The following is a 27,851-nucleotide window of genomic DNA, read 5'->3' on the forward strand; positions in this document are numbered from 1 at the left end:
ATATGACTGTTATATTTTGAATTAAATCAAGTGCTTCATCTTCAGACTTAGTGATAGTTGATATTATCTCACACCCCAAGGCCTTTACTGTGTTGGAAGCTGGTTAAAACGATAATCAGTTCGGCCGTTGAGTCAAGATAAAGCTGTCACAGCCGCAAGCAAAGCGTGAAAGTAAGAATTAAAGGTAATGGTGCCGGAAGACATGTGCACGAGCACGTTGGTTGGCTGTAAATACAATGACAACATGGACTGCCAGGTCTGCATTCACATTTATAAGAGGGCAACACAATATAACAGAATCAGTCACCGCTCAACTATATCCCTTTCCAGCAGAATAATACGTATGTTCCTTGTGCTGATAGGAAAACAACATATTCACCTCATCTAATTTCGCTGATGATGTTGTTAACTCTGATGTTGTTGGGAATTTCAACGTCGGCTGATTCACTCGCCTTCATGGACGAATCGCACTACGGCGTTTCTGGTAGGTGGTCTTATATTTCTCTTCAGCATGTTTAGCATATATTTTACAATCTGATTGAAAATCTCAAGATAAAAAAGAAAATAGGTATGGGAAATCATTAATTGATATGTGTTATAGACTTGGTCTCTATAATTGTAAATGACTGGAACAATGCCTGTTTTTATAATATGGGTGCCAGCTTAATTGATTATTGCATTATATCAATTAGTGCTACAAGTTTTATCTACGTGTTTGCATATTGATAAAAGATCGGAATCGCACCATTTCCCACTTGTATTGAAATACACATGTATAACAGAAAAAACCCAGAAACATATACAATGTCCCATACGATGAATAGATAAGTCATGTGGATAAAGGAATTTTGTTACAGAAGAGATCTCAGGCAAATTAAAAATAACCGAAAACATGATTGTATAAAACGTTCACAATCTAATAGATATGTTCTGTTATACATTGATATCAGTTTCAACGTTATTTCACAGATGTGGTAGACCCAGTGTTAATCCATTCTGCCCATACACGTCCTGAAAGATCCGCCACGCACATGCCTGATATTCTCCACTTCCGGTTTGAACTCTCTGGCACAGACATTTTGCTAAATTTGACACGGAGTGAACGAGACATAGAGAGTTACCCTGTCTATCTGACCGACGAACGTGGATCAACACTTCAAACCGATTTGCCGTTACATGACGTAAGCAGTGCTGTTTTCGATTCAAAGCGTCATCTGAACACAATATAAAATCGTACGTGATCAATAGAAAATCTCACCCGAGTGTCTTTTCATATTGAATATATCTACACGAGTCGAAAAAAGTTTAAAAGACTCGTGGTTGAGATTCTATTGATCATCCAACATCATTCTTCCAACGTTTTCAGTTTGTAATCTAATCAACAATCAGCAGTGCCTCAAGTGTAAAAACACACACACACACACACACACACACACACACACACACACACACACACACACACACACACACACACACACACACACACACACACACACACACACACACACACACACACACACACACATACATGTACATACAGACACATACATACACATACGTATGTGGACAGAGCAAACTGCAAATAACAATATTCAGAAATAAACTGATGATTTCATAAAATAAGTATGCATTCATAACATAATGACAAAATGTTGTTGGTTTTGACAGAACACGGCTGTTTATCGTAACTCCCTACAAGGATCGGCCGCCATCATTACGCGAAAGGAGGAGGATGTTTATCAACTGGTAAGAAAGTGCTGCTACGTCATCGAGAATGGGCCCAGAATGACTGAAGATCATGCGGTTTCAATGCGCGACCTTGGTTTAAATGTGTCACCCACGAGGGTCAATTTGTAACTCATGTTTTCAACCACCTCTTGTGCCCAAGACTTGTTTTTTTACTATGTACCGTACTGGGGCATTTGTGACTGCAGAGTAAAACAAACACCTTTAAGGAATACACAACAACCTATCTTAGTCATTTCGACTTGGATTGAGGAAATGTAGACGCACGGGTGGCCTATTTGTCTAACGCTTCGCAAGTCACCGTACAGAGTTGCGTTCCTTATATATGTCAGGATCTGCTGTACGTGTATTCCAATATCTATATATCGCTGATTAAATATTTGGTTTGTCAGCATCATACGAGTACTCATTGGTTAAAATCAGAGCTGTAAACGTCTAGGAAGTGCTTCTATTTGTTCTTTCCTCACCCATTACGATGACACGCCTTGATATAACTAGAATACTATTTCAATCTCGCGTTAATCCAGCAACCATCAATCGTTGATAAATTTATTGGATTGATAGAGACTTCGGCGGTTTAGTTTGTATTTAGACAAAGATATGTTAAATGATATATGTATAACATATTGTCATGTTGACTTTATGCTTCTTGAGGCTGGGACGATCCATCACAACAACCAGACGTACAAGATCTGGCCAAAGAAACATCTCGTTTACAAGCGCCAGGCATCCACAAGCAGAAATCAGCACCAAGTGACCAAGATTGTGTCCTTTGATCTGACAAATGACACAGTGGACCTTCAGCTTGAAACTCCTTTCAGTGTTGGAGGCAATCCGGCAAATGTAGAAGGCACTCCGTCAAGCGTACAAGACAGTCCTTCAAATGTACAAGGTATGTCATCGAATGTTTAGGCATTGCGTCAAATATACAAGACATTCCTTCGAATGTATGCCATCGAACGTTCAAGGCATTCCGTTAAATAGACAATGTACAAGGCATTCCATCAAACATTCAAAACATTGCGTCAAACTAACAAGGTTTTACGTCAAACTCCGACAACGGTCAAGTTTATTATACGACAAGTTAATTCATTGTCACTCATATACAGGCAATTAAACCGTCCCAACTACCCCATACTGGCGGGAATGCTGGTGAGTGGCGAAATCGAAATAATCCCACATTCACCTAGGTATTCTTTATCAGGAGATAATAAATACATGTGAATGTTTACATTATGTTACAGGCATTTCAAACGAGCATGTTCAATATACCGTGGAGCTGGCTCTCTTCCCGGATTTCACTGACTATACTTTGTAAGTCCTACATTCCTGTTCAAAGACGTCTAACACTTAGCTACATATAGGAGGTGGGGTTCACTGTGATTTAACGTCGCGTTCAAGATCATTATACTTATAAAGCGACGTGCATGCGTTTGTGTGTGCATGTGCGTGTGTGTGTGTGTGCATGTGCGTGTTCGTGTGCGTGTGCGTGTGCGTGTGCGTGTGCGTGTGCGTGTGAGTGTGTCTGCTGGTACATGTACCAGTTCATAATTTTATGGTGATAGCCCGCTGATATATCGTGCCGCTGTTTAACATGAATATCCCACTCAGACACAGTATACTGACTCCTGGTCGACCAGCCCTTGTGTAATCGCTATATACAAGGCAGGGCAATAACAAGTACAATCTTTTGACATATTGGTGGATGACGTTGCTGGGAATCGAACTTATACATAGTCATTGTGCGACTAATATACAAATTCCGTACATACAGTATAAGATAATCTATGTTATGCAGACATGATAGTTTTGTTTCCAAATATCGTAACATGTGTCCATTATTGCAGCTTCCTTGCTTCCGCCGAGGGCAACACGACCACCACCATCTCCAACATGAGATTGTACTATGCCTTCGTGCAGGAAATGGTAAAACAGTATTGTTACAATATCATGCTACAACACATCATTGTGTCACAATGTACTTAATGAAAAGTCCTGTTTGTCTCCATTATGTCCATGTATCAGCATTTGAAAGTCTCATTAAATATCCAGTTCAGTATTTTGAATACATAAAGACCTTAAATATAGTGCTACATTTTAATAGCAAGCTTTATGAAAATCTAGGCTAGACATGTGGAGGACATTTCCAAATTTCAAATAAGTGACAAAAATGATGTCCGATTCAATTCCCTATTTTGACTTGTGCCAATTGTTACGGTGTTTTTCAGGTGACTTGCCTTTGCATGTGTTTGTGACGGGTGCCAAAGGTTGGACAACATACGCTCACTCTTTTCGCGAACACCTGCTATCATCACTATTCAAAACTGATTCATATATCCATGCTCATGATGTAGTCGGAATTATACAATCGGCTCTGTTTTTGGCTTAGGTATATGGAAAGGGTTTTGTAGCGTCTTTTTATTCACACTTTTTCTCTAGGTTTCTAACTTAAATTACTTAAACATGGCTTGATATTACAGATGCAGATTCGATATGATACAGTGAACGCACAGGACCCTTCAATCTCCATCACTGTCTGGATAAAGTACATCAACATTGCCACGGTAAGCAAGGGAACCCATCTTTCACTGTCACTGTCTGCATAAAGTACATCAGCATTGCCACAATAAGCAATGGAACCACCTGTCTCTATCACTGTCTGGATAAAGAACATCAACATTGCCACAGTAAGCAAGGGAACTCTTCTGTCTCCAAGGAAGGGAACCCACCTTTCTCTGTCACTGTCTGGATAAAGTACATTAACATTGCCACAGTAAGCAAGGGAACCCATCTTTCTCTGTCACTGTCTTCATGAAGTACATCAACATTACCACAATAAGCAAGGGAACTCTTCTATCTCCAAGGAAGGGAACCCACCATTCTCTATCACTGTCTGGATAAAGTACATCAACATTGCCACAATAAGCAAGGGAATCCTTCTTTCTCTATCACTGTCTGCATAAAGTACATCAACATTGCCAAAGTAAGCAAGGGAATCCTTCTTTCTCTGTCACTGTCTGCATAAAGTACATCAACATTGCCACAGTAAGCAAGGGAACCGATCTTTCTCGGTCGCTGTCTGCATAAAGTACATCAACATTGTCTCTGTAAGCAAGGGCATCCTACTATCTCTGTCACTATCTGGATTATCATGTTTGTATGATCATACTTCCTGAAATCATTACTATTTGATAGCGATTCATAAACATATGCTCATGATATAGCCGGAATCGGAAATCGACCCTGCTTTATGCATAGAGTTCTACTTAACATGGAAAGGATTTTGCCGCTTTATTTTCTACAGTTGATGTATGTTTGATCATAAACCCATTCGAAGTTACTTTATCATGTACGTTTTCTATGGTTACTGACTTTAGCATAAACGTGTATATGTATGATATACGTTTCTTCAGTTTCTGAGTTTATTATGTACGTGTTCCGAAGTTATTGTGTTTTTTGTGTACGTGTTCTGCAATTACTGTCCGCTTTACAAGACAAGTAATATTGCCACCAGGTAAGATAGGCTTCTTTTTTGACTGTGGCATATATGAAAAGCAATGTTAGGAAATAAACCTGACTCCTGTATTTATCATGAACAGGTTGTAAATATACTGTATGTATCATAAAATGTTCTACATATACTGTATGTGTCAAGAACACATTCTACATGTAGAGTGTATCTATATATCTTTCGACACATACTATGTGTAACAAACATGTTCAAAATATTTAAAAACGTTCTACAGATAATGTGGCATCAGTAGTTTCGGTATATATCATATATACGTTATGTTTGAAGCTACTACTACTACTTCTACTACTACTTCTACCACTACTACTACTACTACTGCTACTACTACTACTACTACTACTACTACTACTACTACTACTTCTACCACTACTACTACTACTGCTACTACTACTACTACTGCTACTGCTACTACTACTACTGCTACTGCTACTACTACTACTACTTCTACTACTACTTCTACCACTACTACTACTACTACTGCTACTACTACTACTACTACTACTACTACTACTACTGTCTGAGTTAGTTTATATTGTGATAGAATTTCTACAAATCAGAAAGGTAACTAACAATTTTTTTGGTTTCTCAAGTCCGCCGCTGGGTCTCCTTGGACTGAGACCACAAAGAACGGAACCGTTGTACCCGCTGTACCGGCTCTCCTTAATCATGTACAATTCCTCTCTGATAACGCCCCTATGTCAGCCGACGCCTATATGATCTTCACAAGGTAAGCTACATGCGTTGTATATGTGTGTAATACATGTAAAAGACGTGGTGACAATTAGTCCATGCGGCTTTAAGCAGTGCTACGCCATTGATGAACATGTATCCATCTGAGGGTATCAGCCCAGATCGGTCTTTGGCGTACTTCCTTAATATTATGTTTCCCTTCAATATTTAGGTCACGTGATAGGCGAACTTAGTGTTACTTTGAGAGACCCACGATACTAAACTGCTTGCTAATCTGGGATTCCTACGCGTGATCTTGGATTTAGTTTTCCAAAACTAAAATTTATATTACAGAAGGAAATGTCGTGATTGTGTATGTTCAAATGTTCCTCGTCATTGATATTACATTTCTTGTTGCAGGTATGACTTGACATTAAGGGGAAGGCCCGTAATAGGTGAGTCAATTGGATTCAGGAGCTTGGATTTGGTATTGTGCATATTTTATTTTATTTTATTTTATCTTTTCCAGTATTGTATTCCGATGTGAATTGTTACCATGAACTGTAACTGATGAAAATATGAACTAAATACTGTGTTCTAGGTATCTCCTGTGATGAAATTATAATTTATTACTTATGGGTAATACATGCTGGGAGTTATCAATATCGCAAACCAAGTCGGTATACTCAACGTGTAGCGTCAGGTGTATTCTATTCTCGGTGTTAAATGTACACCACAGTGCCAGACAGTGTTTTATGTTTGTTGGTCTGTTCTAGGTGTTGCCGCTATTGATGCTCTGTGCACAAGCCTCTCTGTAAGCATTACCCAAAACATACCTGGTGGTACTGTCGGGAGTACTGCAGCTCATGAACTTGGACACATGTAAGTGTTTTCACTCTTATAGGAATGTTCCTCTACTGTTTGGGAAGTTTTCTTAGAGTAATATGACCTTTATTATTCTTTCGGGGATGAATAGATACTGTGGGCCTGTATTCAGGCAATGGTACAATATAACCTGACGCCCAACACTAAGTATTATATATATATTTATGTCAGCACTACAATTCCTAGCAATGGAATATATGTTGACCTGATTGGTTCTTCCTGTTTTAGTTTGGGTTTACAACATGACTCCGAAATTGGATGCAACGATAACGACCGCTTTGTAATGGCTGCTTCATTAGATATCCCCTCTCCACAAGCTCCATCTAATCCCTGGACCTTCTCGTCATGTTCTGTGGAAACTTTAAAGACTACTCTATCTACTTCCCGGTAAGTAAACTCTCATCTGTTATTGACGAATTTGAAGGCAGAACGTTTTAACCTTGCTTAATATGACATAGAGAAGGGGTTTGGTGTAGGGGATTGGGGGTGGAGAGAGGGGGTTTATGAGGATAGATAATTCTAATGGGCAATGATGTGTGTAAAGGAGAGGATTGAGGAGATGAGGTGTGGCCAGTGACCTTGATACTTCAAAGTGTTTTTACAAGATCACACATGGATTCGGAGGGGTGTTTAGCATGCTGCATATAAGCTTTTATGTCTGATACATCTATTCATATACAGTGCTATATCACGTGATGACATTCTTTGTAAATTTCAGAAACAAGTTCGTTTATGTAAAAGAATGAATAAGACTGGGCTTAAGATAAGACGCAACCTTGACGAACATCACTGGAAGTAGTAAAACAAGGAGTTATCCCCTATTCAGTTTTTAACATGCTTTGACTGAGGAATGCATACGTTTAGGAAATGTTGAGAGTTTTCCACGACATCCTTTTGTGATCAATAGGTACAGGAGTTTTTTTTATATCAACGTAATCAAAAGCTTTGCCGAAAATCAACAATAAGAACGACCTCTAGGTTTACATAAATATTTGGAGCAAAATGACTTTAGAACAAAGATATTGCCAACTGTAGAATACTCAGAGCGAAACCCTGCTTGAGCTACAGTGAGTGAGTGAGTTAAAATTTTACATCGCATCGGCAGTATTGCAGCCATATCGCGATGAGAACAAGGTACATGTAGGTACTATGATTCTTGAGCTACAGATATCATATCATTTACTTCAAGCCAAATTCTATGTCGTTTTTCAACAATAAATGGAAATAGTTTTCCCATGACATTCAAAACAGATATACCTCTGTAATTGTTTAGTTGACTGACATTTCCTGATTTGTATAAAGACGTTATCATTCAAATAGTCCATGCATCTGGGGAAAATACCCGTATAAAGGATGTTATTGAATAAAAGCAACAAATATGGAATTAGGAAATCTGATATTTTGTGAAATTGTCCTGGGACTCAATCAACGCCTGACGCTTTACCATTTTAAGGCTTTTTAATGCTTCCCTCAATTCTTGTTCTGTGATCTCACCAGATAACATTTCTTCCGTGAAAGAAAGTTCAGTACATTCATCACAGATATGAGTATCTAAATATCAGATATTGATAGATCAAAATCTGTTTGGGCCGTCATGCACATCGGATACAATAAATTCTGAAAATAGGAAAGCCATACATTAGGAGTTATAGAACTGTCTGCTGATTTTTTGCGTAACGACTTCTTAAGTATTTTCCAAAACGTTTTACAATATCGATAATGCGCTGCTAACTTAATTTCTTCTCTCAATTTTTTGTCATACGATTTTTCTAACGTTCAAAAATCTTTCTAAATTCTGATTTTGCAGTTACATATTTGTGCAAGTTCAAATCACACTTATGATTTCTGAAGTTGTTGAGACATAAATACTTTCTAGATTTCATATTCTTACACTCACTGTCAAACCAGGCTGGCTGAGATACACGACAGTTTCTGGACCAAGAAACAAACAGCACTAGCACTTGTAGCACAACATATCACAATGTCAGTGAGCTTAGTAAGTGCTATCCTTCAAAATGACTGCAAACTCACTAAACATTTCTCCACATATCGTATTACCGAGAAGGAGGTGGTAGGAAACAACTTGCTCAGGACTTAACTTGTTGATTTATCATATACTGAACAACAAAAGTTCCTGTGACATTGAATAAGATTTAATGCAAAGTTATGTTTTTTACCAAATCTGAAACAATTTCGGTTTGCAACAGATAAAAGACTCCTGTAAGTGTTCAAATGGTTTTTAATTTACAGAAAATGCGTTATTTCATATACAAAAAAACATGAAAATGTCAATTTACAAATCAATAGCATGTGTGTCCACGTCTGGTTGCGATGCAAGCAACATATCCTCGTCTAATGGAAAGGACCAGGCGTCGCACAAAGTCCTGTGGGATATCTGTCCATATCTGCTGGAGCATGTTTCGAAGTTCCTGGAGTGTCTGTGGAACATGTGGTTGACGTCGAAGGCGCCGAACCATCTCCTTCCACATGCGCTCGATTGCAGTCACTGTTGCTGGCTGGAGTCGATTTCGCATGTGTGTTGTTCGAATCCAGTTGTCGTGTCGACTATTGGTTACGCGTAGCCTGCCACAACATCACGTTGACTTGATTCAACTTCAAGCATACCAATGGCTCGCAGACGCTCATTTTCGGACAGGCGTGGCATTTCGTAATGTTGAATAATTGCGTAATTCTGTTGTTTTTCAGCACAATTGTTGTCAGCACGATGCTAAACAACGCACATGAAATCCCGTTAATGCACATGTTTTTATACCCATTCTTTGGTAGTGAAATGCAACTTTTGCCCGGAATGCATGCTTTTCTGTAGCAGTTGCGTTTTGTGACTTGATTCCATACATGTACTACAATATTGGAAACCAAACTTTACTTGTTAGAAAAATACGCTAAAATATTGGTGTCACAGGAACTTAAGTTGAGTATTCATATCGCATCATCAGTCATATTTTCCAAGAGACAAATAATATCAACAGTTTTACAAACATTCAGCTTTTGATCTCAAGCCGTGTCTAAGTACAGATTCCAGTTGTGATGTCCTCATCGTCGGCTTGACCATTCCTGGCTGAAGCACTGGCTTTAGTTTGATATTATCTGTTATGAGACTTAGCAGTACTGTCAAGCACTCTATCTGTTGATGCTGCAACTGTCACATTATTAACCGTACCTGATGTATCGATAACATTTGTAGTAATTTTTGTACACTTGTCAGAAGTACCAACAAAACTGTGACCTAGGAATGTAAGGTATGCGTTTTTCTTATCGTGGTGATGTTTACCAGTATTACTCTGATTATGACTGCAGCCATGGCCACACCCCTAATCTCCCTCAGCCTGGGTATCACTCGCTGCTGAAGCTAATTCTGCGATAGACTGTCTGCACCCAGTGACGTCTTTGTCCAACTTTACAGAGACCCTCCTGTTCCTTATCCAACACAAACACAGATACCTAGACCCCAAGCTTATCATAACTCAGATAGGCAGTTTTACCATCGTCTCTGGCCTGCTTCATAAAGGAAAACAATTCAGATCGTACATTTAGAACTCTCCGTGTAAAATCAACAGCTACTCTAAAGTAATTCTTCAGGTTTAACTCTTCTTTGCAACACCAAAAACCTCAGAATTATCCCTGTAAAAAGAAAATATCACTATTATGGGCCTGTTTGTTGACTTTGGGTGTAATCTGTGTGCTCTTTCAATGTTGATAGATTCAGAAAAGTCAAGATGGAGTGTTGAGGCCATAAAATCGCTAACTGCCTTCTCACTCTCTACCCAAATCTTACCTCTCTTGTCGGGTATCCCGTCAAAAATCAAATTATATCCCCATACCTGCTATTTGCGATCACCATATACTTGTACAACATATGCACCTTCGTTTGTTTGGAAGACTTTTCTTCTTTTCCCACAAATTCAGATTTGTTTAGGGGTGTGTTTCATTCTGTTTTCCCTCCAGAAGCGCCTGTGCTCTCAACACCTCTATATCCGGTTCTATTCTTTCAACGGACGGACGACGTGCAGGTCAAACGAGTAATAGCGATGAGCAGTGCGTAGCACTACGGGGACCTCAGTCGTGGTTTTGCAGGGTAGGTAAACAGCTGCAGGTGTCACAGCAAACATTGATAACTTTATTATCACAATTCGACTTTTTCAAATGGTGTGAAAAAAATACGTCATGAACTATTTCCCAAGGAGGATAAACGATTCATTGCCTTAACTGGCCCACCTTGAATATTTTGGTATTTCTTTTAGTTGTAACGAATGGTGGAATATAACGCCATGGATAACTGATATGGTATGTAGATTATTTATGCTTTTAGACTATTTTAGATATTTCCTAAATAATAAACTGCGGATGCCAGTTCTTAATACTGATAGAATGCATTTGTGTACATAAACGCTCCTGTTTCGCGTTTTGTTTTACATAACCATTCCTTGAAAGTTGGTTTGTTCTCTACAATTCCAGGCTGTCTCATTTTACGAAAATGGAAACAATTTTGAGTCGATCTGTCGGGTTCAGTTCTGTTTTGGAGGTGGAAACCTGTGCTACGGGAGGATTCCCTCAGAATATACATCATGTGGCAATAAGAAGGTGAACACTGTTATTGTATTTTATCAACTATTCAGCTCGATATCAAGGGATTGAATTTGAGATGTTGTGTCCTGTCATGCAATGGAAGTTGACTAGAAGCTTATAAATGAGAAACTATTATAATTATACGATTCTTGCAATCGCCAAGTGTTTGATGGTGTTTACATTGTCATTCATATTGATGTTGATAATAGAATATTAAAATTGTGAAAGGAAGATTGCACTACCTACGTTTGCGGTATATATATCTTACGAAATATGTTAAATTAAATTCAAATCAAGTGTAATCAACATAAATGTGTTCCAGTGGACAAACAAATGACACATGTCTTCAGTCAAATCACTGTTTCTCTTAGTTTACGATCATTCTGCAGTTGACAAAGCAGACACAATTTATGGATAACTGTAAAGGCGACGTTTCGGTATAGTGTTGTGAAGCAGGAGTGAATTAGGAACATTGTACAAAATATATATAGGAGGGAATGGGATAACATGAATAGGTAATGACAACAGAAGGATAATACCGTCACAACATATTGGATAGAGTACACATACATGTATGTGGAAGCCAATAAGACATAAAGCCAATTACAGCGGATAATTTTTTTCATATGGTGTGGTGATTATTGCTTAATGAGTTCATAGTAGGCGGATTGGATGAAATAGCCTTGATCTCTGTTGATTGATGGCTTGTGGACTGCTTCTGTTAGTTTTCTTTTAGTGAAGGAGCGGAGGTTGTTGGAGAGGATTCGACGTTTTCCAAGTTAATGTTGTGATTGGGACAAATGCTGATATGGTCCGAGCTGGCTGATGGACTGTCTTATTTAATGGTCGAGGTTTTGTTCTCTTTGATTCTGGTGTTGTTTGGGCGGGATGTTTCACCTGCATAGGACTGTCCTCAGTTACAGTCAATTTTATAAACTACACCTTTAGGCTGTTGAGGTTGGGTTGAGTTTCTGCCGTTTGCTCTTAGTAGGGTATTAAGGGAAGGTGTTTGCTCTTGAGGAGGCGGCTGGTGGTGTGGGAGGCTCTTCCTGTGAATGGGAGGGCGATGGGGAAAGGCGCTGATTCGCGTTCAGGGGTCTCAGACAAGGGTGTGGGATGGAGTACAGAGGAGATGACTTTGTCGATGAGATTGGATGGATAATTGTTAAGGTGGATGAAGACTTGAAGGAGGTGTTCGATCTCAGGTTTGGGGTGAGCAGAAGAAAGGTTGATGGCTCGTTTCGTGAGGGTAGAGATGATGCCAGTCTTAGCTTTAAGGGAATGGTTGGAGTTGAAGTGGATGTACTGGTCCGTGTGGGTGGGCTTCCGGTAGATACTGGTTTGAATGTTGTTTGTAGGGGTCCTGGAGACAAGGACATCCAGGAAGGGTAGATGGTTGTTCTTTTCTATTTTGATGGTGAACTCTACACGGGGATGTTGTTGGTTTCGATGTTGTAGTAACAAGTTTGGTCTCGGTCTTGTTTCAGGATGACAAAGGTGTCGTCAACTTTTCTGTACCATCAAAGAGGTTGGATTGGTGATGTGGTGAGGGTTGGCTGTTCGAAGTAGGTCATGTAGATTTCAGTTGGGATAGAAGTGAGTGAGTTGGGTGTAGCGCCGCTTTTAACAGTATTCAAGTTATATAAGTGTCAACTGAATGTGGGAGGAAAGCCCGAAGTGATGCAAGCCTAAGACGTTTACCACTTCGGTGAAACCCACGAGCACGGGTATGGTGCTGACAAACCAAGAAACATAATCGGAGCAAACCGGGATATGAACCCACAATCATAGGTTTCTGGCTTGCCCAAGGGACGCAACTCTTAGACGACTGGGCCATCCGTGCCCCCAATTAGGGTAGGGGAGAGTGGGGATCCCATCGGTAGGCCGTGTATCTGTTAGTAGTACTCCCCCGCCCCCGCCCCCTAGGTGAAGTAGGTAGTGGAGATGATAGATTCTGTGGATAGGCTACTTTCAAGAGGAGTTTCACTGATGCGACGGCGGAGAATTTGCAGAGTGGCATCTATGGATACGTTGGTGAAGAGGTCTTACTGATGATTTGATCTGGGTCGGAGATGTTTTTGTGTTTGAAACAGAAGTCCGTGGGGTCAGAGATGAATTAGTCAGCTGATTTTCAAAGGGGTCAAGGGTTCTGGTGAGGTGAGGTGAGGCTGTGTTGTAAAAGACAATGTCTCGCGAACAAACAAGGAGACGGGCTTTAGGAGGGTTCCTGTGGATTTTGATGGTGGCTCTGGCATAGGGTAGGATGGTGGTCATTGACGGAGAGTTGGTGGTGAAGTACTTAACTAATTTAAAGTTGTCTTTCAGTTGTTTGAGGAGGGTTTTATGTTGGCGAAGGAGTTCGGCAGGTTAGACCTTCTTGAACTTTACAGTATTAAAGAAGTTGTGTCTACTTTGTCATCTGCTCTGCTCTGCATTTTTCTGAAGCAACCTAACGTTATGGTTGACGTGGCACGTTGACTGTTTAAACTTTAAACGTTCTTTTGCAGTGGTGTGAACGTGGGGTGTGTGTCTCCAATGCTGCAGCTCCAGCAAAATCAGGTAATAACTGGATTATGTCTGAGACAAGATTCATTAATAGTGCACTGTGATAAACATCCATGATATGAAGATGGCACTTTCCTTGTGTACTGGATTGCATCATGTATGCACTGGAAATTACACCTATAAATAAACTTTAAAATAAAAGCTATCATTTGTCACACGTGTCTAACTCAGCTAATCTGACCTTACACCTGCATGATTTTTATATGATCTTCGGAAAGTTGAGAAAATGCGGTCATCTGTTTCAACAATAGCTATATTCTGTTCACTTTACAAGATCGGTACAACATATAGTTTATTTATCTAAAGAATGAAAATTGCTTATGTCTTTATTGCCTTCACTGAAGCTTAGCTATCATGTTATCGTACGAACAAATTTGTAACAATAGCAAATGGACTAAAATGTCCGCAACACAATATCATAAAAATAATATCATTTTTAACTTATACATTCTTATTAAACTGGATCTGGTTTGGGGAATCCAAGTCTAGTAAAATCTCTATTGAAATGATATCGCAGTCAAGTGAACCGCTTCCACGTTTATAACAGTAGGGTGGAACTGACAATGAGCTGTTTCCACATTTATTTAACAGATGCATATTGCCAAAAATACTCTTAATATTCTTATGTTGGTGGGAGTATCCCTATCCTTACGCGTATTCTGATTGGCTTGCGCCGTTTCGATACAATTTGGCCATCGAACGGGGTGTGAGTCTTCTTGTTGGTGAAGGAAAGATGACAGTAGCGACGAATATGAAATAAGTCCCACAGAAACGTTCCGAATATATCTGTCGTCTCTACTCCCATACGTCTGACATTGTAATATCACCTTTTGTCGTCTTTAAGGTCGATAACGGTCATTTCTTCCTCTATGGTATCACCTAGACTGCAAAGACAGGTACTTAGTTTGGAACTGCCCGCAGTTATGTGGAAACGCAGCTCTTTCAATATGAAATGTTGAAAGGACGCCATTTATTGACAGTGGAAATGAGAATGTAACATATATTGATGATCAATTTTCACCATGCCTAAATCATAAGAGGTCACTATCATGGGTGTCACTACATCAGGATGCTGGTGAGATTAATATATTATCTTTTGGCACCTTGATTTATTATTACATGTAAACGAGACCCAAGTCTAGCGGGGTCGATGGTCAGGCGGTCTCGTGGGTCTATGCTCATGATGTCAAACACTGAATTGTCTCCCCAGGCACGATTATTTTAAGACCGTTTGTATCTAGCTAGAATATTGCAGAATGCTGCGTTAAACAACAAACAAACCAATATATCCATGTGCATGCTCTCCCCTGCTGAATTTTGCCTACACGTTTGTTTCCACAGCCAAGTGTCCTCAAGGTGATCGTCCGGGGTATGGTTGTCAAGCGTCTAAATGCGCGACCTATGCAGCATTCGAGCTGCTGTTTTGTTGTGCCACGTGCGCTGAACAGATTCCTCAGAAAACTACCACAGTGAGATTCGTCGTCTTCCAAACCTTGCCAGGGATCCAATTATTTGGTTAGGCAAACCAATTAATCGGATGACATACTTCAGTCAATCTGTAGACTGTATTTAGATATTAATCAAGGAAGTTTTGAAATTCTGCCATGATGTGTGACACATTTAACTGTATTTGAAATATTATTAGGTGTTATTATATTTGTATTGCTCTCAGTGGTGTAGATAATGTCATGACTTTAACTTCCTCATATTTGTACAACTATTCTTCTGTGTCGTGTAATACAGGCTCCTCATACTTCATATGATTTGTAAATGTCAGATGCAAATGTTTCTGTGAAGTACACAAGCACAGGGTTAAAGGATTAATCATATGTTATCCCTGTTGTGATGAGTCTTTTATCGGTACAGAATGATGCCAGTGTTACCGTGGTCAGTGTTGAATTTCTTAACCTTCGAATTCATGAGTGAGTGGGACTTGTTTGTTTCTTACTTGTCGCCACACTCAGCAATAAAACAGCTGTATGGTGGTGGTATGTGAATAGACAAATATGGATCCGACAATCCAGAGATTGATATTGTGAGCAACAATTCACACCTTTGTGGTATGATGACACGCAATCACGAAGTCACCAAACCTAAATAGTCGATCGATTAAGTCATATCTTACAACCAGCATGGGTTGATGGGGACAAATTCTAAGCCAGAAACCAAACGAGGGTAACTTAACGTCACTTTGGAAAGTGAGGTCGGCTGTAATTTTAAAGAACAACTTAACTGATTTATTTATTTCTGTTATTTTGACAGATCAGTTGAGAGTATTGATATAATTCCAACATCTCTTGATGTGTGACACATTTATATATCAACATATTATTTAATATAATATTATGGGTTCAATTATCTTTTCGTATGTTTGAAGGTCAGTGTTTTGGATAGCACGACACAAGTACAAGAAGTGATTTTGTCCAAGCTCAGGGATTATGAATAAAGACATATACTTCAGAATCATTATTGTATATATAAATTCAATATATACTAACGGAAAAGGGAAACTGTGTTTCATATGAAGTTCAATGGAAATAAATTCATTCTGAAATTACATAATGCATTTTTTAATATTCTTCAAGACATCTCGACTTTAAGTTCGTGATAGACAAATGGCACGTGCAGGTTAATGCACGGCGCACAGTTTGGAAGTTTGCGTGTTTGATGGGAGCCAGATACTAACATACGTGTTTTTTCCATGGGAACAACACAAAATGATTGTTTACCTACCAAGTGCTCATGAAAAGAACAAGTACTTTCGTTTAACCGTTAATAACGCTTATGCAATGCCGCGGCTTGACGAAAAATCACGTCTACGCGTTGTGGGTACATTGCAACAGGATTAGCCGAAACGAAGTTGCCAGACATTTGAATGTTCATCGAAACTCAACACCACCTTGGAGACTTCCACGTCACCGTCAGACACGCCTATCTTGGTGCAGACATCATTTGAGGTTCTGAAAGCAAGACTGGGACAGTATGATTTTCACAGAATTGTCCAGGTTTCATCTGGACGGCTCTCTGGGTCAACATGCGTCCAGGAGAACCTTTTAGCGACGTTTCGTAACTCAACGTCGTCAATTTGGGGGTGGAAGTGTAATGGCATGGGGAGGCATCACAACAACACAACTCAACTCTTCGTTGTTAATAACAATTTGAATGGCGTACGCTACCGGGACAACATCATTCCAGATCATGTTCTTCCGTTTGGGCAAATGCTGGGTGTAAAATCAAGTTGCAGCATGATAATGCCCACCCACATATTGCACGTATTGTAATGGATTTTTTTTTTTTTTGGGGGGGGGGGGGGAGAGACATAACAGACTTGCACTGCCATTGCCTTCTATTTCTACAGACCCTTCCCACAAAAAACATGTCTGGGATGAAATTGACCGACCAGGCGGTAACGCTAGTTCAGTTTGGGAAAATCTTTGGTTGACATTTGGAACAGCATCCCACGGGCTGTTTTCAATCAACTGGTGTCTCCAATGCGCCGCCGTTGTCGAGCCTGTATCAACGCAGATACGATATTGACATTGTTAACTTGGTTCATACACCACACCTCTTTAGGTGGTTGTTATTTTCAATAACATCACATTTACACCACTTTATATTGGTCGCAGTTACTTCCTCCCGTGAGTATATGTAGAAATGGCAACATACATTTCTTCGTAACTGACACACAAGTTACACAGCTACACGCATTGACAACTATGGCAAAGAAGGCATCAGCAAGTGATAAAGATCTGAGACGTTTACCTTTCTTGTGAAACCATTCTGCATGTATAATACATGCACAGCGAATTGCGGCGAGACAACAGGGGCACCCCCGCCGCCAGATTTAGCGTTTGATTGTTAACACATTGCTAAGCGTGTTCATCGGTTCAGGTGAAGAGGATAATCAGTTGCAAGTATCGCCGAAACAGAATCCAGAGTGCTTAAAAGGCAGACCAGTGGTGAAAAATATATGAACGGATCACTCAATAAATGATGTAAACATTGGTTGTCCTTGGAGTACCTTAACATTGCATATATTGGGGATTGAAACCTTTAACTAGTTTGAAAACTAATCATTCCATTGTTAGTCCTTCATGTGTATGACTGTTTTGTGTAAATCATTTTGTTTTAGTTATATTCTACATGTTTGAATCCTGCATTTTGCATAGTGAGGCACGCGTTTCAAATTTACTGCCTACCTCATTATACCCTTCCGTCTATTTCTTTATCCACCCACCGTCTATTTGATTATCCTCTACCGTCTACTTCTGTATCCCTCTGCCGTCTACATCCGTATCCCGCTACCGTCTACTTCTGTATCCCTCTGCCGTCTACTTCTGTATCCCACTACCTTCTACTTCTGTATCCCTCTGCCGTCTACTTCTGTATCCCACTATCTTCTACTTCTGTATCCCTCTGCCATCTACTTCTGTATCCCACTATCTTCTACTTCTGTATTCCTCTGCCGTCTACATCTGTACCCCACTATCGTCTACTTCTGTATCCCTCTGCCGTCTACTTCAGATAACTCTGTATCCCTCTACCGTCTACTTCTGTATCCCTATACCATCTACTTCTGTATCCCGCTATCTTCTACTTTTGTATCCCGCTATCTTCTACTTCTGTATCCCTTTACCGTCTACCTGTGTATCTTCTACATCGGCACCGTTATATAACCGTATATTAAAAGTCCGAAAGACTTCAACCAATCATATTCCATTACACGCTCCTATCCCTTTTACAATTTTTCATGAATAATGTTAGTGGTGAAATATCACCTATGCGCTATGCGAGCGTCAGGTCTCCAGCATATGCTGGTCCGATCCGTGGTCAGGGTCGATGATGCTATGTTACTGAATGTTTTTGAGTTTGGCGTTGAACAAGAAAACAAAAGACAAAAAGGTCGGAAACCATATAGTCCAAAAAATATAGTATTTACTAGCTTCAGCAAGATTTACCATGAACGTACGATATACCTGCAAATCGCAAGCGCGACAGTGATGTTAGCCGTTGCTGTTACTGCCGTACGTGTGTTAATACTCTTGTTCATGTGCACACGCATCCTGTCTGTATTTATAAATGAACAAAGTGTTTGACCGCCTAATCACTTGATTAATGATACACATATGCAGTTCTAGATATGTCTTTATTTATAATAAAAAATAAATCAAGTCCCAAAATCATTAAGCCTATCGGTTCAATATGTCTGAATGCCCCAAAATATAGATCAGCAATGATTCAAACCTAGCATGAAAGTATGAACAAATTTCGAACGGAAAGTACTGTCCCCGCCGCGACAGTAGTGCCAGGTGTTGTCGCTGCTGTTGTAGATGTTGCTGTAGAAGTCGTTATAACAGTTGTTGCACTTGCTGTCGCAGTGGCAGTTGTCACAGTGGTTGCTGCCGCAGTGGCAGTTGTCACAGTGGTTGTTGTCGCAATGGTTGTTGTCGCGGTGGTTGCTGTTGTAGTGGTTGATATGGCAGTGGTCGTGGCAACTGTTGGCACGACTCCGCATGTTTGACAGCACCTCACTGGCTCCGTTGCACAAAGGGCTAGAGTGCAGGCGACACCTGGATCATCGCCCTGAGGGCAATTGACTGGAAAGCGTGACATGAAGATAGGATTATTCGTTTTGTTTGAAACACTAGGACGTGATAGAAGGGAGTAATGTTAGATCTAAAAGTTAGTTCATAAATATAACGAGTTCTCCATTTAAGATGGCGGCGCCCAGCGAGTAATCGCATTCGATGTCGCCAGGGTATCAGATAACTGATAAGTAATGTTCTATGCGATAGTTTATTTGAGGTAAGGGGGGTACATGTAGGTTCCTGGGGAAATGACGGTTAGAGGTCAGCCTGGTTGAGAGTGCTACTGTGTACGTATGTCTTGTTATCACATATGTAACGGAATAAACAACCTTGGCTCAAGATATCACCTTTGTGTATCACATTCATAAAAGCCTCTATGCATTGTCAGGAAACACATCGCCCCACCCTCACCCCCCAAATCCAAACCCCAAACACAACCATTTCATGGGCAGCTGTGTGTTGGTGTAGATTAATTACTCCAGATAGAAATAGGCTACTTCGCTCGTGATGATTCTGTCAGAGTTACATGGGATACACACATCAAACATATTCTATTTCAATTTGGGTTTGGTTTTATGTGGATAAGCCAGGATGCTGGGAATAATTACATTTTATCAGAGTGTTGAAAATATGACTGAGATTCTACATTAAACTTTTCTCATCAATGTTCCAACCACATTTTATAAAATGCACTTTTGCATATGGAATAGTATCCGTGCATTGCTATTTCTTTACATTTCAGAATGTGTTTCACAATAGTCAGATGCGGTAATTTTAGACTTATGACAGATACACTGAAGAACATAACACTGAAGATTATGTCCTCACTGTTAGACTTAATGACAAAATGTACACAGAAGATGAAATTCATGTTTTACTTGTTTCTACAAACTTTTAAGGTAGGAAACTTTCGGCCCATACGTACTTGATAGACACAATTTTTTTTTTTTTTTTTAATTTTTTTTTTTTATGGATAACAACTTCTTTAATACTGTAAAAAGCGACGTTTCGGTATAGATCCTTATACCGTTGTCAAGCAAGACTGAATGAGGGACATAGTGTAGAATATATATAGCAAGTGGATGATTAACAATAGAGGATTAACAGTAACAACAAGGGCATACATGAGTGGGATAACATAGGTAGGTGTGACAACAAAGGGATATGCTTGTTGAAAGTAATAACATTCTGTCAGAATCACAATCGGGTTTTAGACATGGCTACTCCACAAATGATCATATTTTAACCCTGTATGCAATTATTGATTTACTAAAATATAGAAAGAAAAAATGTGTTGTGGTTTCGTTGATTTCCAAAAAGCCTTGACAATGTTTGGCTTATAGGTTTATGGAAAAACATATTAGCACAAGGTAGTGATGGAAAACTATTTCGTATTATTGTTAAAATGTACGTTGGTATGAAATCATGTGTGTGTTCAAACGGTGTATATTCAGAACAATTCACTTGTCTTATTGGTGTCCGTCAATGAGAAAATCTGTCCCCAATATTGTTTTCATTGTTTCTGAATGATCTGGAACCGTTGATATATTCTCAAAGCTACCCTAGTGTTTCTATTCAACCTCAGTCACTTAATGGTCTGTTAGATCTCTCCGTTGTTTTGTTCGCATTACCATGTGCAGATGATACAGTTTTATTAGCTTTAATCATCAAAATTTACAAAATATGTTTGATATTTTTTTCACTTTACTGCAAAAAATGGAGATTGCATATCAATACTAGTAAAACAAAAATTATAGTTTTGGGTGGTACAAAAAGTGACAAGAGTAGACATATATTATTAAATGGCTCACCAACCGAATATGTCACTGATTATAAATATCATGGAATTCACTTTACAAATAAAAACTCTTCCAAAACTTCTATAAAATCAAATTGCGAATCTGCCACTGAGGATATGGACTTTGTATTACGTAAAATTAAAACATTTAATCTATCCATGAAATGTCAATTATATTTCTTCGATGCTTTGGTAAAACCATTTCTATTTCTTGGTTGTGAAATGTTTTGGGGCTAAAGTCTGATCTGGCAAAGAACAAAAGCTGTCAAGAATTCAATATCAAATGTTATATAATGAAGTCTGTACAAACAATAGCAGTCATAAATGGATAAAATGTTTTAAGTATTTTAAATGAAACGAGCTTCAGTTCCCATTGGTTAAGCCAACAAGCAGTTCCTCCTAATGTCCTTTAATCTATCATGTCGACGTTAAGATTATCTGATATAACAACTCAAACGTGGAATGCAGAGATTACACTTTCTTCTAAAAGTAACACATATCGCATATCTAATACTGAACACGTCCAAGAAAAGTATGTATTAGTTATCCCTTTCTCGTTGGCTGTAAAATTCATTCTGTTTAGAACTTCATACCACATTTACCTATTAAACAAGGTAGGTGACACAAAATGCCTGTCAATGAATGAACGTGTAAACTCTGCGACATGAGCGATGTTGGTGATGAATTCTATTATATTTTGGTTTGTCCTTTCTTTTAAACCCCAACGGAAAATATATGTACCAATTTCATATGCTTAAACCCCAAATATGTTTAGATTTAAAGACCTTTTCAATTCTAAAAAAATAAATGTTAGTAAGAAACTCTGTACATTCTGTAATGGCATTATGAAAATTGTAAAATCTTCCATGTAAACCACCCCGCCATCTTGTGTATATACTGTTTGAAAATTTGTACCTCAAATGCCGAGGATCCCGGCCTGAATGTAAATACAGTTCTGTTCTGTTCTGATGCATATACTTCCAGTAAAAAAAACGTGTGTTAGTAAATATATCTAAAATGACACTTGCAATAAACACATTTAATATTATAATGAACCCTCAAGATACACAAACAATACATGATCTCTGTTACGTTAGACCCATTTATTGTGCAAAACTAAGACATCAGTTAAATTCCACTTAATATGCTTAATTTACAAGTTGCTACAAAAGATATAGTGTCTGTGCTATAAGTATGTATATGTCTATGTATGTATTTGTATACCTCATTCAAAGAAAATTACTAATTACACCCTACGAACTTTCTCCTGGTATCTATTAATTGCAGCGCTTGGAAATGTGACGTGTCTATGTCTGTATTTCGGGCCAGTGGCCTCCATAGTGAAAAAATCGTCTTGTCTTATCTTGCCTATTGACCTCCAGTGTTCAGGTAGGATTGACATAACATGGATAAACCACTTTATCTTGTTACACTTGTGGGAACTTTGTTTGCCTTGTTCAAGGGAAAGGACTTACCTGCTCTGGCAGGGGCTGCGGTGTCTGTCACACACTGGCCTTGTACACACCACTGCAGATACACGACAGACATGGTCATAGCACAACGAACACAGTATCCATTACTGTCTTCATGTGTATTGTTGAAATTGATAATTAAAGAGATTTTCACTATATTCGCTCAGGGGATACACATTATAGAGTATTAGATTTCGGGATGCATTTGAGTATTTGATGTCTGGCAATTTCATTTTGGAACCGACGGCGAATTATCATACAAATATTATCAATAATTATCTGAATCTCTCCATCATACGCTGCATATAGCTGAGCCTGGTCCAGTCAAAACAGCCCAGTCCAGTCCGTTGTACATATCTCAGCCTTCAGTAACCCATTCTTGCCATATAATGCGTCTATATATGCTCGTTGTAAGAGGCGACTAACGGTGATCGGGTGGTCAGGCGCACTGAATTGGTTGATGCATGTCACAGTATTCCATTTGCGTGGATCGATGCTCATGATGTCAATCACTGGATTTTCAGGTCCAGATTCGATTATTTACAGACCGCGGTCATAAAGCTTGGATATTGCTGAGAGCGGCGTTAAAAACAAACAAACGAACAAACAATCAGATTGTATTACCCACTACATTCATTTTGGAAAATGTCGTTTCATTAAGTAAATGCATTCAAGAAGAATTCAATGAGTGGTCCAGTGTTGTAATTCCAGATTCCACCTGATATGACCCATGCTTTGCTGGCACCATGTGTAGGTTTCACGCAAGTGTCACATTGCGTCACCCCGGGATTTCCTCCATAATTGAGCCGACACGCTATGGTGTTTTTCTAACTTGAAATCAAAGCAGTGGCAAGAATATGTTATGTATAACGCGGAACTTGTTACTAACAGTGTCCCATCGTGCTGTGGTAGTGACTGTACCTGGTGATGTTAATTAGATCTTATGTGAAATTATACATACCCTCTGGTTACCACAACTGGTTCTATCAAGGGGCACCATGAACTGGCATATGCCACCAGGAGCAGTATTCGCACCACAAGCAATCCTTTGACAAATGGCATCTATTCCTAGAAACATGGCTGTTAACTGAAATGACAAAATAAAACCACTTGATGGTTGTTACTATTGTGATTGCCTATATATCAGGAAATGAACGTAACGTCACAACAAGCAACATTATAACAGATGATCACGTCCCTTGCCATACGTGACGGGTACGGTTCAGTCCTCCCAAAATATATATTCTCTGAAAACCAAAGGCACCGAATAACATCTGGTATACACAAGCTGATTTAAAACACGCCCAAGAACCTATAGCGAGTAAAGGGCTTTGTACAGAGACATGGAGAATGAGAATAGAACTTTTCTCCGACCTACTAGGCACACAACAGATCAGCCAGTACAGCTGTTCTTGGCACACAATGTTGTTTTCTGGTGACATAGAGCTTAACCAGGAACCGAGAACTACAAGCCGACCCAAAATCCAAGATGGCATTTCAGGGAAAGATTATTATTTGCTCGAACTTCGTACCATGAAGGTTCTATTCAGAGAATTGAGAATATGAATGCAGATACCAGGAAATTAAACAGGTGTATGAATGAGATACAGATTGACATAGATAACATTAAAAAGCCATGATTGCTTTAGGTTATCTGTTAACTGACATAAGGAGAGTATCCGGGTTTGCTGCGAGGAACACAGCCCTTCTGATAATCTGGGTAATACAGAAAGCTGCAGTGTTGGGGAGTCTTCACATTCTCCGAAAAGTTCTGGGTGTGTTTGACTGAGCAGCGCTTCCTGGGAGAAGTCCCATTCGCTGTCTGGACTGCGTGTAGAGGGGGCAAGGGCCCTGAACTAATGATGAGCCTTACCAGCCTGACTGTGCCAGGATCATTGCTGCATTTTTTCAATTTAATCTGTACATAGTGTGTGTGTGTGTGTGTGTGTGTGTGTGTGTGTGTGTGTGTGTGTGTGTGTGTGTGTGTGTGTGTGTGTGTGTGTGTGTGTGTGTGTGTGTGTGTACGCTAGTCCGGATTTATAGTGTTAGCCCCCTCTCTCTCTCTCTCTCTCTCTCTCTCTCTCTCTCTCTCTCTCTCTCTCTCTCTCTCTCTCTGTGTGTGTGTGTGTGTGTGTGTATAGTGTCAGCCCAGTGAGAAACCATGCCGCAGTTTCACATGAGCACCCCACTCAGACACAGTATAATTTCAGGTATGTTATACCAGAATTGCTTCATACCCGACAGAAACGCGTTCCAGGCATAAACCTTGCACACTGTGCGTCAGCATCGGTGAGCTGCCCAGCAATCGACCCATTGTTGGTTAGAACTGGCCCTCCAGGAACATTTGCTACCAAGGCGCAGTTGGTATTCCGGGTGCTGGAACAAAGTGTAAGCAGAACTATTGTTTTATGGGTGAGTGAGGTAGTTTGGTTTAGCACCGCTTTGAACAGTATTCCAGTTATGTCACGGCCTGTCAGCTTTATGTTGGGGATAAGCGGGTATTAGACGTTTACCACTTTGGTGAACCCACTAGCACGGGTAAGGTGCTGACGAACCTAAACATAATCAAGGTGACCCTGGATTCGAACCCACGATCATAGTGTGTCGTAGAAAACGGTAAAGGAGGCGGATTTACTTCAGGGTGATGTAGAAGGCGGTAAAGGAGGCGGGCTTACTTCAGTGTGATGTAGAAGGCGGCAAAGGAAGCGGACTTACTTCAGTGTGTTGTAGAAGGCGGCAAAGGAAGCGGACTTACTTCAGTGTGCTGTAGAAGGCGGCAAAGGAGGCGGACTTACTTCAGTGTGATTTAGAAGGCAGTAAAGGAGGCGGATTTACTTCAGTGTGTTGTAGAAGGCGGTAAAGGAGGCAGGTTTACTTCAGTGTGTTGTAGAAGTCGGTAAATGTGGTGAACCTACTTCAGTGTGATGTAGAAGTCGGTAAATTAGGTGAACTTTCTTCAGTGTGATGTAGAAGGCGGTTAAAGGAGGCGGACTTACTTCAGTGTGATGTAGAAGGCGGTAAAGGAGGCGGACTTACTACAGTGTGTTGTAGAAGGCGATAAATGTGGTTAACTTACTTCAGTGTGTTGTAGAAGGCGGTTAAAGGAGGCGGACTTACTTCAGTGTGTTGTAGAAGGCGGCATAGGAGGCGGACTTACTAAAGTGTGTTGTAGAAGGCGGCAAAGGAGGCGGGCTTACTTCAATGTGTTGTAGAAGGCGGCAAAGGAGGCGGGCTTACTTCAGTGTGTAAGTCGGTAAATATGGTGAACTTACTTCAGTATGTTGTAGAAGGCAGCAAAAGAGGCGGGCCTACTTCAGTGTGATGTAGAAGGCGGCAAAGGAGGCGGACTCACTAAAGTGTGTTGTAGAAGACGGCAAAGGAGTCGGGCCTACTTCAGTGTGTTGTAGAAGGTGGCAAAGGTGGTTAACTTACTTCAGTGTTATGTAGAAGTCGGTAAATGTGGTGAACTTACTTCAGAGTGTTGTAGAAGGCGGCAAAGGAGGCGGACTTACTTCAGTGTGTTGTAGAAGGCGGCAAAGGTGGTTAACTTACTTCAGTGTTATGTAGAAGTCGGTAAATGTGGTGAACTTACTTCAGTGTGATGTAGAAGGCAGCAAAAGAGGCGGGCCTACTTCAGTGTGATGTAGAAGACGGCAAAGGAGGCGGGCTTACTTCAGTGTGTTGTAGAAGACGGCAAAGGAGTCGGACTCACTAAAGTGTGTTGTAGAAGACGGCAAAGGAGGCGAGCTTACTTCAGTGTGTTGTAGAAGACGGCAAAGGAGGCGGGCCTACTCCAGTGTGTTGTAGAAGGCGGCAAAGGAGGCGGGCTTACTTCAGTGTGTTGTAGAAGGCGGCAAAGGTGGTTAACTTACTTCAGTGTTATGTAGAAGTCGGTAAATGTGGTGAACTTACTTCAGCGTGATGTAGAAGTCGGTAAATGTGGTGAACTTACTTCAGTGTGATGTAGAAGACGGTAAATGCGGTGAACTTACTTCAGTGTGTTGTAGAAGACGGTAAATGCGGTGAACTTACTTCAGTGTGTTTAGAAGGCGGCAAAGGAGGCGGACTTACTACAGTGTGTTGACAAAGGCGGTTAAGGAGGCGGACTTACTTCAGTGTGATGTAGAAGGCTGTAAAGGAGGCGGACTTACTACAGTGTGTTGTAGAAGGCGGTAAAGGAGGCGGACTTACTTCAGTGTGTTGTAGAAGGCGGTAAAGGAGGCGGGCTTACTTCAGTGTGATGTAGAAGGCTGTAAAGGAGGCGGACTTACTACAGTGTGTTGACAAAGGCGGTTAAGGAGGCGGACTTACTTCAGTGTGATGTAGAAGGCTGTAAAGGAGGCGGACTTACTTCAGTGTGTTGTAGAAGGCGGTAAAGGAGGCGGGCTTACTTCAGTGTGTTGTAGAAGGCGGTAAAGGAGGCGGACTTACTTCAGTGTGATGTAGAAGGCGGTAAAGGAGGCGGGCTTACTTCAGTGTGATGTAGAAGGCGGCAAAGGAGGCGGGCTTACTTCAGTGTGATGTAGAAGACTGCAAAGGTGGTTAACTTACTTCAATGTGATGTAGAAGTCGGTAAATGTGGTGAACTCACTTCAGTGTGTTGTAGAAGACGGTAAAGGAGGCGGACTTATAACTTCAGTGTGTTGTAGGAGGCGGTAAATGTGGTGAACTTACTTCAGTGTGTTGACGAAGGCGGTAAACGAGGCGGGCTTACTTCAGTGTGTTGTAGAAGGCGGTAAATTTGGTGAACTTACTTCAGGGTGTTGAAGAAGGCGGTAAAGGTGTCAACGGAGCAAGTGGAGAATCTGAAGAAGTTGCCCGGATTTGGAACAGTGGGGGCACTAAAACGTGTTGCCATGATGAATCCATCCGCATCGTTACAGCCAACGTCAATATCGTGTTCAGCATTTAGACTGTAACATATATTTATAGGCTTAGCTCTTATTTGACAATACCCGTGAAACATTTATTTGGCAGAAGTCGTTGAAACAGTTTTAAGTCATACTTTT

The 27,851-nt window shown here is 40.2% G+C and overlaps 2 protein-coding genes across 2 annotated transcripts in view; one reads left to right on the forward strand and one right to left on the reverse strand.

The window, feature by feature from the left end:
• The first annotated feature begins 396 nt into the window (after positions 1 to 396).
• On the forward strand, positions 397 to 15,504 carry LOC139462348 (A disintegrin and metalloproteinase with thrombospondin motifs 20-like). The gene is made up of 15 exons (XM_071244007.1): positions 397 to 484; positions 970 to 1,181; positions 1,669 to 1,746; positions 2,401 to 2,638; positions 2,991 to 3,060; positions 3,594 to 3,672; positions 4,227 to 4,310; positions 5,869 to 6,005; positions 6,368 to 6,402; positions 6,724 to 6,829; positions 7,061 to 7,219; positions 10,799 to 10,928; positions 11,309 to 11,434; positions 13,927 to 13,978; positions 15,326 to 15,504. The coding sequence occupies exons 1-15, from the start codon at positions 397 to 399 to the stop codon at positions 15,502 to 15,504; spliced, it is 1,773 nt and encodes a 590-aa protein (XP_071100108.1).
• A 3,622-nt stretch (positions 15,505 to 19,126) lies between these two features.
• Positions 19,127 to 27,851, reverse strand: part of LOC139462357 (uncharacterized) — a 26,849-nt gene continuing 18,124 nt past the window's right edge. Inside the window, exons 11-15 of the mRNA XM_071244020.1 lie at positions 27,597 to 27,755; positions 25,080 to 25,218; positions 23,804 to 23,929; positions 22,846 to 22,897; positions 19,127 to 19,581 (exon numbers count right to left, since the gene is read on the reverse strand). Of these exons, the coding sequence (XP_071100121.1) occupies positions 19,229 to 19,581; positions 22,846 to 22,897; positions 23,804 to 23,929; positions 25,080 to 25,218; positions 27,597 to 27,755 (829 nt within the window). The 3' untranslated portion in view covers positions 19,127 to 19,228. The remainder of the gene's footprint in view (positions 19,582 to 22,845; positions 22,898 to 23,803; positions 23,930 to 25,079; positions 25,219 to 27,596; positions 27,756 to 27,851) is intronic.

This window comes from Haliotis cracherodii, unplaced genomic scaffold (assembly GCF_022045235.1).
Source record: "Haliotis cracherodii isolate W230 unplaced genomic scaffold, xgHalCrac1.p SCAF_1, whole genome shotgun sequence".
NCBI classification, from domain to species: domain Eukaryota; kingdom Metazoa; phylum Mollusca; class Gastropoda; order Lepetellida; family Haliotidae; genus Haliotis; species Haliotis cracherodii.

Coding starts and splice junctions, on each gene's coding strand:
- LOC139462348 (XM_071244007.1), top strand. CDS start 397: ATGATGTTGTTAACTCTGATGTTGTTGGGAATTTCAACGTCGGCTGAT. Junction 485..969: donor ATCGCACTACGGCGTTTCTG/GTAGGTGGTCTT, acceptor GTTATTTCACAG/ATGTGGTAGACCCAGTGTTA. Junction 1,747..2,400: donor AGGAGGATGTTTATCAACTG/GTAAGAAAGTGC, acceptor ATGCTTCTTGAG/GCTGGGACGATCCATCACAA.